Here is a 12624-nt window from a genome sequence, read left to right as displayed (position 1 = left end):
GTGTGGCAATTATTTTACAATAAAGTTCATTGTGTATATTTATACTATTCTAAGGCTGTGTATATTTGGAAGGAAAGGAAAACAAAAGAACAGAGGAAGAAGTACTCTATCAAATAGTTTCTCTTTTCAAGTTTCAGATAGAAAGGCTAATTCTATTTGTACTGTTTTAGCTGAACTTTTTGCCATTCTGGTCTTCATAATAAAATGTCATGTTAATGCACTAAAAATACCATTTCCAGATGTCTATTTTAGGGTACACTTTAGTGTTCAAATTAATTCCTTTCTAGTCAAAAGAGCATCACTAGAAAAACCATTTTAGGTTAAATGCCTCTTATTTATTTTTAAGTTAATCCAAGACCTAATGCAGGCATTTCACCATGACTGAAACAGAGTGAATGAAAGGATGAAAGGAATGAAGGGGCCCAATTCCTTTTTTAATGTATTTATTTTCTCCAAAGGCTAAGCAACAATACCTTTGGCAGCGCCACTAACAGGAAAAAAGCCATATCCCTGTTGTGTGCACCCTGCCTCCTCACATTAGCTGGGATTCCTTTTGGCACACACCTGCCTTATTCTGGGACAGGGGTACTTACAAACAGCACAAAACCCCATTTAATGCTGCATCCTTTCACGGCATTTTGCTCCTGCAGGAAGGGTGTTGGTGCTGCTTGCTCCATAGATCTTACAGTCTAGACAGCAATGAAGCTCTAGAAATTTCCTGAAATGCCAAAGAGTAAAACAGGGAATGGAAGGTATTTCTCATTAACATTTTAAGCAGCTGCTCTCTATTATGAGGATATTGAAAAAAACTAAATAAACAAAACCAGCTTACTTGACAGTTTCCTTTGAAAGAAAGGGACACCATCAGACCTGCTTAAAATGGAAAAAAGAGTGATCATCCTTTTGCATAGTACTTTGCAACTTGCAAAAAATATCTGTTAATTCATGTGTTTTACCTCAATGTATAAAAAGCAGATTCAGTACTGATACACATAAGAAGAGAGATTAATTTACATGGACCATAAAAGCCACCTTTTGTTCAATTAAGGTTTTTCTGAGATGCAAAGTTTTAGGCCGGCGATGAGGTGCCTTACTCATCTTGTTGACAAGGTGAGTTATATGAACATGGCTGAGAAAAACAGAAGTCAGAAAAGAGATCATTTGTTTTGTTTTAAACATTAATTTAATGCATCCCAAATGCTTAGTTCTTGTGCAAGTGCATGCTGTTAAAAGCACAGTCACTCTGATTATGAAGTAAGTAAAGATACACATTTACTTCTTTTTACTTGCTGTGAATACTACCAGGGGAACCACCTGGGTCCATTTTGAGGACTCGAAGTCCAGAACAGACTTGATCCCTTTGGGTTGAACACCTAGACTAACTGAACAAGGATGAAATCAATGTTTCTCTTGGGTTGAAGCAAGTGACTGAGACGGAATGAAGGGATGCTTATTGCAGCTACCTCTTCCTCCTAACCTTTTTCCAGTATGGTGCTGCAGTAGGGTATTAAAACAATTCATCTTTACACTCTGCTTCCCCTTGTCCCCCTCCTCTTCTATCATTCTCCAGTCTGAGAAATTCAGAGTTTCTCTTCTAAACTACATTTTGAGTCAGGGTTCATTGTGGTCTATGCAAAACATCTACACATATATGCACACATATGCAAAGATTTGGGAGCAATTTCTGCTCTGAATTAGAGAATTAAATGCTCTCGTACACACCACATTTAGTATGGAACTGCAGAGTACCATAACATACCACAGGATTCACGTTTCCAGGACCCAAAATAATTCCGGCCACATAAATAGTGTCACTTATATTAACACAAAAGTCAGACATGTTTGTGATTCATTTATGCCACACAGTACTTTTTTTGGAACTACCACAGAGATTTTACCAAAATACCAGACATGAAACTATTTTGCTAGATTGTTTCATTTGAAAAGAGCAAAGTAAAGCAGGGCTTGTTTCATCTTCTTGGCTTAAAAATAGGTGTCTTCCGAATCTGTAATTTTTTTCAGTGGAGTTACTCCAAGTCTAAATGATGGGAGATTTTTGTGGTGGAACCCCAGCTGGCAGCCCAGCCCCAGGCAGCCACTCACTCATTCTCCCTTGCTGGGATGGGGGAGAGAATCAGAGGCGTAAAAGTGAGAAAACTCATGGGCTGAGATAGAGACAGTTAAATAGGTAAAGCAAAAGCCACACACACCAGTAAAGCAGAGCTGGAATTCATCCACCACTTCCCGTGAGCAGGCAGGGGTTCAGACATCTTCAGGAAAGCTGGGAAACGTCGCATGGAACAGGGACTTAGGAAGATAAAGACCATCACTCTAAGTGTCCTTCCCCTTCCCCTTTTGTCCCCCAGCTCTATGTGCTGATCATGAGGCCACATGGTGTGGGATATCGATCTGTGTCCCCTCCCAACTCCTTGTGCATCCCCAGCCCCATCACTGGTGGGTGAGAAACAGAAAAGGTCTTGGCACTGCAAGCCCAGCTCAGCAATAGCTAAAACATCCCAGAGTTATCAACACTGTTTCCAGCAGAAACCCAAACTACAGCCCCATACTGGATCACAAATTGATCCAGAGTCATCAGGGGTAACTAAAGCACTTTCAGAAACAAGGTGGTTTCCCTTGCTCAACTAAAAAAAAGGCAAAAACATAGAACTACTCCTGGGTTTTCCTATCCATGCACAGTCTTTCAGGAAGTTATTACTGTCTAGTGGGAAATTTCCTTTCAAACTTGTGTCTGATTAGAGCTGACAGTAGATCCTTCTCCAAGTACAAATGAGTAGACTGGTTCAAAGTGATAAAGTTCTGTTCTTTTCTGCCCAACTGCATCACTGCTGATTGTTTTACTTGTGATAAGAAGCTATGATGCCATGTCTAATGGTTAATAGAGTACCTTTCTCTTCTCTGCTAAATAAAACAGGGATCCTTGCTGGAAAATATGCTTGGAATAGTCTTCCCCTTCTTTCCCCTTTTCCTCTGGGACAGTTTTATCTTCACAGTTTGGTCACAGATGTTGCCGCACATGAGGATTATTAGACTAATGTGTTATCTCCTTATCTGCTTAGGGAAAACATAACATGACTGACCAAGAATAATTTATAAAAGACCTTGTAGAATTAGACTTTTTTCATGCTAATCCTCTGAAGGATGGTGTAACCTTAGCCACCCAATACTTGGATTTTTGCACTGCAGCATATACCAAAATTACTCAGTTTATTCATTTGATGCAAGACAAGGACCAAATAAAACAAGATTTAAGTGACTCAAGAGAGACTAGGCAAAGCCCATCCCAACTTCAGAAGGATAGCTGAAAAGCTGAACACACTTTATGGCTCTAAAACCTTTCCTGCATAAATCCCATGGATATTCTCACCTCATGCAGTTCAGCCTGGCTAGCTCTCACAGCTCAAGCCTCTCTGCTCCCACTAGGCTCACAGTGAATGAGCCAACCAAAAATGCAGCAGCAAAAATATGTCATCACCAGATAATATTCCCCAATTCTCAACACCTCATCATTTACTCCAGCAGCTATTGACACAAAAGCTGTATGGCTTTCAACTTCTTGAGTCTTTCCTTCTAAATGTTTCCTGCTGACCCAACTTCATTTTCCATTTTCTGTTGACCAAGAGTTTTTCTAAAGGTCACAACTGAGTCTTTTTTTCTGTGGTACCAGAAAGAGAAGCTCTAGCCATAAGAATAGCAGCCACCATTTGCTCTGCAGCTGAGAAGATATGAAACACTGATGGAAGCATATAAACCCCAACCCTCAACCTCCAAAAAAAAAAAAAAAGCAGCCCTTCCCCTCGCCCCCACCCTCTCCCAGTGTAACCTCCAGACACCAGAATACAGAATAATCTCAGTACAGGTAAATTAAAAACTTGTATGTAAATATTTTATTCTCTCATATTTTGCAAATCAGAAAGCAGTGTTTGGTAATAAAAAATAATACAGAATTATTATTTTTCTTCCAGTCCATACTCATATATTACCAGGTTTCCCACATTGCAGATGAAACTGTCTCTTACAGCCTAAAGACAGTATTCACTTTCAGTACATTCTGTACTTTTGACTTATTTAATATTAGTCTTCTGAACTATTTACAAATATATTACAACCTTTAAACCTCAAAGCAAAGAGCATTTCAATAATCAATCTGACATAGGGATCAGTAGCTTCTACATAACTTCAGTGTTTAAGAGAAACTATACACGCAGTGCGGTAGATCTGAATAATTTATATCTTTTAAAAAAAGAAAAGCACTGAAAGTTTCTGAGTATAAAACTTTTGCATTGCAGTGGTACCTACTGACCCTCCTGGACTGGAGGACAGGAATGTGAGGTGATGTCACTGTGCTTGTAGAGAGCCTCATCCAAGTCCAGTGCTGTGTTGTTCAGCTTGAGGGTCATGCAGCCGTGGTAGGAGGCGGTGACCGGAGTGGAGGTGACAGGAACGTCTGTGGGAAAGGGGAGATAAATGTCTCTGACAGCTGCCTTTAAGTAAACACCTGCACTGCCTAGGCTCAGATGGATATTGCTTCAATGAATTCAAGCTCACCTCTTTCCATGCCGGTGTTTCTACCTCCCCTGCCCCCTTGCCAGAAGGCAAGAGCCCAATCCCAGACGTGAGGAAAACACCATCTGTTCTGGTGCACCAAAGCCCTTCTCCCAGGCTGAACCCTTCCTCAGCTGCTCTGTGCCTCTGCAAGGGCTCCTGGATGAAACCTTGTGCTGCACAGCCCCACTGCAGTGGGACAATGTGTTCACACAGCCCCATGTTTTCCTCCCTCCATCTCTGAACCCTCTAATTTGTCATTGGTGGAGATGTTAGACCTCCCTCTAAATGCTCTTCCTCTTCAAAATAACCTCCAAAATATTATGGGGAGAATTTTATGACAGGAAAGCATTTCCCATATGCTGCCTCTGCCACTTGCTGGACTCATCTTTACCATGATTTTGCTGTGTATGAGCACAGGAAGTTTGCTGGCCTTCATGAGCAAGGTGCTGGAATTCATCAGTAGAATTGGTCAGACTAATGAGACTAATTTTTACTGTGGAGATCCACTGTTCTTTTAATCAGTTTACCAGAGACAGAAAACAGATGGCAAGGAAGAAGACACTAAGCACAATCCAATAGACTAGAGGAAATTAGTCAGTCTTACTACTAACTTCTGTAATATCATATACACACCGACTGTAAACAAACAAAAACACAACACAGTAACATAACAACAAGAAAATCTACATGAGCTCTGTCCTCTACCTTTCCCCAAAGGTCTTTAGTTTATTTACAACCCAAAGCTGACCTAATCAAACTGGTTGTGCAATGGAAAATAATGAACTCAAAGAATATTTAACTTCACAGTGATTCAGGTGGCTAAATAAATCACTTATCTTTACATCGAAGCAAGGACAACTTGAACAATAGGTTGTCCTCTTGACCCAAAATTATATGAAATTTAAAGTGCTCTGCCTGGAGATATGCAGGGCTGATGTGCTCAGACACAGCTCAGACAGAATCTGGGACTGAGTGGGAGAGAGAACATTTGTGGGAGATCTGTAAGCCACAAAGAAAGACTACAAACCTCTTCAGCTTCCAGGGGGAGAGCTACCATTGCTCAGTAGTTGTTTTATTTAGTGATGTTATCTATTTCCCATTCCCCTCCATTTGCCAAAGTTTATCTGCAAAGTCTGCTGAAGGAATGCAGCATCTCTGTTGTAACACCTTACAGGAATGTAAACTAAATTTTGAGTCAGAAGAGTTGAAGTTGTGACTTAACAACTTGAAGACTCATCTAAGGAGTCAAGCAGATTGCTGTCACATGTGCCACAGGGCTGACTAAAAGACAGTGTGGGCTTTCAGATAGATTTGTAAGAGATTAAAAAGAATTTTTTTAAAATTTTATTTTCAAAATACAATAATTTATACAATGAAATACAATTTCATTGTATTGTAAATTATGTGAAATATTTAATTTTCTGTTTTGACTAGAAATGGATCTGTCCAAAATGTGGCCATGTAAAGATTTGAAAGCCTAGTTTAAAGGTTTGTTCACCTAGTGGAATGCATAGTTTCTGAAAAATCACCTATGCATTATATAAATTACATAATTTAGGATTTACCAGAACTGAAAAGCCTACAGAAAATGCAATTAATGTCTACATGTTCTCTCTTATCTGTTGAAACTCTAAGTAGTATTTCTTCCACATCTGCAACATTAGCTGTGCTTAGGATCAGACTTAATAATACATATTTGGATCCAGAATTATTTCTTTCTTTGTGGCAAATGGAATAAAGAGGTGAAGTTTGACCACTATACTGTTTTTTCCACAGCGTATGGAAGCACGGAAAAACCAAAAACTACGTAATGTTTTCAAAATCTGAATGAGCCAAACTGTCTTAGATCTGACCATTTGGTATTGTTACTTAACCCAGAGTGATTAATCCAACTGAAGTGCTGAAATGTTTATTTATTTGGCAAATGACAGTGTTTCTCATGGAAGTGCTGGGTTCCTCTCAATGGCAAAAGCAGAGTGCTGGCAGAAATTCCTGTTGCTAAGCACAACAGATCAAAGGGCGGATAGCGCTAAACCTACAGCAGCCAGCTGAGCCTGAGCTGCCACAGCCATGGCAATGAAAACCAGGCCTGCACCCAGCACAGGTAGTCTAAACCACAGAGAACCTGCACAGTGACAGAATGGGATGTTTTCTGAGCTGTGGAAATCGCCACTGTGCATCTGAGAGCAGCTTAAAAGAAAGCAGGCAACCTCTCTTGCCTGTGCAATGGCCAGCTTAGATAATTTAATCTGAGAGTAGAAAATGCCACGTTTGGGATTTCAGCCTTGTTCCTGCCACTGTGTGAATGTCCCAGAGTATGTGGCCTCCCCCTTCCAGGTGTGACTGTGAGCCATTTGCATCATCAGCAAAAATCCTCTGTAAACTCTTGTTCATGGTGGGGACAGCCACACCATGTGTACTGTGTGGCACCTCAGCCACCCTGTTCCAGCCTGACTGCTTCAGCACCTCACAAGAAGCAAACATTTGTACCTCTCCCTTGCTTGGGCAAGTAAGGGCAAGATTTTGCTTAGCTGCTGGCATCATGTGCATCAGAGACATAAGTGTTCCTTTAATAGCATTCCTCAACAGAAGGGACTGATAAACCTGTTCAGGCAGAACAAGAAACAAACTCCCAAACTTGGCCAAAATTCATGATTCAGATGAAAGTTTGATCTTACAGGTTCAGAAGAGAGGAGCAGACTGACCTCCCAGAAGAAACGCTGTTGTGCTGAAAAGCCAGAGACACTATAAATGGTGCTAGCCCCTTGGTTGTGCCCTACCTGCCCCTGGCTGGGAGGCAGTCAGTTAACTGTGTCGTGCTGTGATCGCTTCAAAGAGCATCAGCCAGGGACAATCCCAACACTGCACTTCCCAAGTTTTAGGCAAAACCCCCTGAGGCCCTAGTACTCCCCTCAAGGAGTGCTCCCATGGATTCATTGCATTAATGAAGCACTGCAAGAACCTGTAGCCCAACTCCTACGGATTTTACCAGGTTTAAGGTAATAACCCAGTTTACAGCAATCCTTCAGATTAAATAATTCTTATTGTTGAACAAGCAAAACCTCCTCTTAATATTTTTGCCTCTAGCTGCCCTCATAAGGACACAATCATTCAAGCAAAGTGCAACCCCAGATCCATTATGTTCCTGCACTGCAGACAAGGCCTGCTCAAGCAGAAAGAGAAGGACTCTCACAGCTTGAACAGAAACAGTTTTCCTGACTCCCAGCTCAGCAAAGCGAGTTGGAAGTCTGTGGTCCATGGTACAAAACTGGAGGCTCACCTGGCAATCCTCCCACGTATGTCTTCGTTGACTGCAAAGAGCTCTCCAGGATGGACAGACTGTCCTCCAACTCAGAGATGCTTAGTTCACTTTCTCCTGCTACCCCATCCACCCTCAGGGATAAGTGATCTTTCTTGAGGAGGACATCCACAGAGTGTTCCTTTTTATCACAGAGATTTATTGCCAGCCTGGACACAACTGTGTTCTCCAAGGCCACGATGACAAACTGAACAGCAGTGAAAAGAAAGAAAAACAGGCAATGAGCAGAAAAATACCTAGCTACACTTACCCAGTACCAAGATGAGCCCAATGTGTCCTTTATTACAAATATATTGCAGAGCCTTCAGAGAATTAGGCTTATTACTATTGCTGATTGTGTTCTGAGCTCATTTGCACAGATGAAAAACCAGTGAACCAGTGGGACTAATTCTTGAAACTGTCTTCTCAGAGAGAGTTCTTAGTGGGTCTTGCAGAAGTCATTATATTGCACTGGGGACAAACCAACTGGAGCTGCTGTACTATTAATGAAAATTGGCTCATGGGATTTAGTGAAATCCTTCCTTGCTTACCCTTGTGGAATGCCAGAATTTAGCCCTTTGTTATGAATGCCATTCAACACTCCACCATGACTGGCTTTTCCCAGCACCTTTCCCACACCTAAAGCCTTGGCTACTTTGGGACAGCTACTGATAAGCAAGAATAGGAATCCATGGTTTATGGCACTAAACAGTTTCTGTGCCAGAAAATAAAATATGCCTGCATTCAAGAGAGCAGTTCTTTTACCTAGGCCACATTTGCAAAGAGCTCCCTATTAGCATCTGACACACGCCTGTAAGAGGCAGAACTTCAGGCAAGCACTGTTGTTTCAGACTGTGCTCTGAACAGATGGGACAAATAATGAGACAGGCAGCAAACTTGACAGCTGGTTTTGAAATTGACTTCCAGTTACCAGGAAACAGCAAGGAAACTTCTGTACAAAAATACTTGTTTGTACCTGTTGCTTCAGTTTCTTTGTGGAGTGATAGTCAATCAGAGACAGCGATAAAGGGACAGATGCTTCTTCTGTAACTAGGGCAAACAGCACACCAGTATCTGTTGCTGGTTGAATTACAGCATTTACTTCAATTTCCCAATTTGTCTTGGTTTCATTTCCAGAAGAAGGTTGCACTGCAGAAAAAGGAATTCATTGGACAATGTGTCAAATGGGTAAGCTGTTCAATTTCTCCCTGGAGAAGAACATAGGCAGATGAGCATCTGGAGGGACTGCCACATTTTTTTTTATTTTACAAAAAATCATTCCAAAGCACCTGAACATAAAATTGGACAAGAAAATGGCATCAGTTTCCTCTTGATACCTTATGCATTCTGCTGGTTTTAGAATGTCAAAGGATAACATGAAGCTTTTTATCACAAAGAGTTAGTCCAATTCCCATGGCTGCCAATCTGACACATTCAAAGAACTGCTACAAGATAGGTCAATTGAAAACCAGTTTTTGAACCAGTCTGTCCAAAGATCATTGAGAAATCTGAGTTGAAATTTGACATGCAGGAAACATTTCTATGAAAGCCTGTATTAAACTCAAAAATTGTATAAGCATACTACACTCACCACCTACTCAAACTCTTCCTGATCACTGATCTCTCAGAAGTGTGGCATGTTTATTTCACCTGTTGCACCCTGAATTAAATTTTCTGGTATCTACTTACTGCCTCAGTGCCCTAATAATTGAAAAGGTAATGAAGGCTGCAAAGAAAGATATCAATGTGCTCCTGTAACCTCCCTTCACAGGACTATTAGCTTTGCTACTTCACCACATCTTGAAATACAATAATCCATTCTTTATAGAGCTTACCACTGCAAAGGAAAAAAAAAAAAAAAAGAGAATGATTGTTTGAAAAAAATTGCAGGTGCTGAGGCCTTATCTGCACTTCACCTGCATTTTAGATGCTGCCTTGTCTTTACTTTGGAACTTTTAAATCCACGTGCTAAGTAATATGACAGACACCTGGTACTCCCTAATTGACCATGGCACAGCAGAAAAATCCACATAACACTGAACAGATGGCTCCTGCAGAGCAGGACTTACACACCATGCTAAAATAGATGGTCAGCATTTGTGTGGGTTCAGAAATATTGACAGCTGATTACACAGATAAGCAAACACAATAATCTAGAACAATAAAAGTTGCCTTTCTGAGCACTACATTAGTATGGACAAGTTTGATTTGAAACCTGTTATTACTGTATGCCAATTTCATTGGCTTCTATCAGAGATATGCTTACTGCATTTGTCCCAAGTGTAAGTAAAGACAGCCCATGATTAGAAGTGAATCCAAGACAATAGACAATATCAATTTTTCTGTCTATCATCATAAGTATGGCTTTCAGGTCTCCCTGTTGAGCAGGAAACAATGGTAAGGACTGGAAGCACCTAGGCTGCTGACAGAGAGGTGTAAAGCCTCTAAGGCTGAGGATTGGCTGGAGCCAGTATGGCTGTGAAATGTGTTACTGGAGCTACACAGAAAGAACCTGATGGCCACATTTGCACTGGCTTGATCTATCATTTACAAGCCTTCCTTTGACAAGAACCACAAGTTTAATCTTTTCTGCATCAATCTACAGTGAGTCTGGCACACACCTAAGTTTTAACACTGTTTATTAACCAGGTATGGTTAATGGCAGGACAACAGGTCAGAAACAAAAAATCCCAGCCTACTTACTGTGAGTAAGATTGAACACAGCAAAACCTCGGCCAGGATAGAAGGAGCCTCGTCCTGCCACAGCAAAGCACTGCATCTTTTCATTCATCTTTATGGTCTCCTGGATGGAGGTGTCCTCCCCATTCAGCCAGTTCCATGCCCGCATGCAGCCATCCAGCCGAGGGTTGATCTGGGAAGATACAGCAGCATCTTAAGCCTCAAATGATTGCTCAGTGAAGAGGAATTGTGTGCAAAGGAATACTGAGTTATATTCTCATACTAAACAGTAGAAATCATTTTGATGTGTTATGCACATGCAAACCAAGAGGCAGCAACCCCAATCCTGTGACCCCAAGCAAGTGAATGGTCAGTATTTCCCCAGGAAACTCCCCTGAGCTCAGCTTGTCTCCACAGGCCAGAAGGGCATTAGCTAGTGCAGGTCCTGGTTTGGTTGTATTGGTTCTGTAAGCTCCTCTATGTGTTGCCCATCATTAATACAACTTATTTCTAAAGCTCTGTAGCCAGAGCTCCATAATTCATCACTGCAAATGCTGGAGGCTAAGTTAAGACTGGAAATCCCAATCCTTTTTGTCATTGCAAACAGTCTGCATGACATGCAAGACAGACATTGGAGCTGATCACGGTATAAGTTTTTGGGTTCTGGCTCAAGGAGGGGTGCATGCACCACAAGACTGGCACACCACTCTGTACAAACCTTATTCCTTCCAGCTTCTAGTTAGGCTATCCTGTACCTAATGTATTAAATGTCTTAAATTTAATTTTAATATATAATACATTATATAATAATACATTTAATAATACATTAAATTAAATGTATTATCCTGTACCTAATGTCAGCATTAAAATGGGAGTCAGTTTGTAAAGAGAAGGCTCCTTGCAAAGTCTTTAAATCAGCACCACCGCCCCCAATTAAGTGAAGGAGAGAAAGAATTAAGTGTCTGAGCCAGGATAAAAACCTGAGGAGTTTCTGGCCCTCAATCCTAGATTCTGACTACACCCTGGGCTTACTGTTTCTGACAAGCAGTGGCCCTGAATGACTTCTTGGGAGGCACAGGAGCTGTGAGGCTCAGCTGCTGCACTCCCAGTCACAGACCCTCAAGCTTGTCACCCAATTTAGGAATAAAGAGATGCAAATTTGGATTTCAAGGTGCCAACTCTACTGGTGGTGGGCATTCAAACCAGCCTGAGCAGCAGCTATTCCAGAAACACAGCAATCATCCAATCTTACCCAAGGACTGCCTTAACTTTTATTCATATGCTGTATCTACTTCAATTAGGAGGAAATAAAGAAAAATAAGCTTCTGTTTTTCCTTGGCTCTCACTATAGTGACACAGCAAACAAATGCAGCAAACTGTGATTTGTTACACGTGAAGAACAAACTTTGGTCACAACACAAAGAGTGCCCCTGATGTTGGTTCCAGACTTGGTAGGCACAATGTCACCACATTACCGCAAGAAAAGATGAACTCAAGCCCTTCAGGCATGCAAAGGAACACAAGTTATCATGCCACACTTACTGGTAGAATAAGGTCCTTTGTTTTGAAAGGAATGCCTCCTACAGTCAAATTCAGCTGGTACACTCCCTTGTACAGTGTAAACAGGTTTCCTGAGACAGCAATTTTCATAACTGCATCCCTGTTCACCTTTATAATCAAATTTCTTTCAAGTTCCTCAACAGAGATCTGAAAAAGTAAAATTCCAAATTGAGTTATTAAGTACGAATAGAACTTAGTATCTGTAATTTCAGGTACAGGATAGACCACAGTGAAATCCCCAAGATAAAGGAATATTTTCAGTCCCCAAAGCTCTTTGTTCACCTTTTAAGTTACATTCCACCTTGATATGTAAATCTACTCTAGAAAGCAGTCTGTGATTAACCTTATTGGTGAAGACAGTCCACCTACTTCAAAACAGCTACAGAAAAATGTGAGTGGATTAAATACATGACTTGTGTAGGTTGCTTTATGCAAAATGTAAATGCAATAATGAGTTATTAATGAGAAACTTCCTATTGCAACTGCATGTGAAAGGAAAGGCTGGAAGGACCAACAAGATG

The 12624-nt window shown here is 41.0% G+C and overlaps 1 protein-coding gene across 1 annotated transcript in view; it reads right to left on the bottom strand.

The window, feature by feature from the left end:
* Positions 1-3882: 3882 nt before the first annotated feature.
* The window catches only part of GAS6 (growth arrest specific 6), a 39488-nt gene continuing 30746 nt past the window's right edge, over positions 3883-12624 (bottom strand). The window contains exons 11-15 of the mRNA XM_059466782.1: positions 12086-12250; positions 10568-10736; positions 8841-9013; positions 7847-8072; positions 3883-4465 (exon numbers count right to left, since the gene is read on the bottom strand). Of these exons, the coding sequence (XP_059322765.1) occupies positions 4314-4465; positions 7847-8072; positions 8841-9013; positions 10568-10736; positions 12086-12250 (885 nt within the window). The 3' untranslated portion in view covers positions 3883-4313. The remainder of the gene's footprint in view (positions 4466-7846; positions 8073-8840; positions 9014-10567; positions 10737-12085; positions 12251-12624) is intronic.

This window comes from Ammospiza nelsoni, chromosome 2 (genome assembly GCF_027579445.1).
Source record: "Ammospiza nelsoni isolate bAmmNel1 chromosome 2, bAmmNel1.pri, whole genome shotgun sequence".
Taxonomy (NCBI): Eukaryota; Metazoa; Chordata; class Aves; order Passeriformes; family Passerellidae; genus Ammospiza; species Ammospiza nelsoni.
This window is presented reverse-complemented; position numbering and strand designations above follow the sequence as displayed.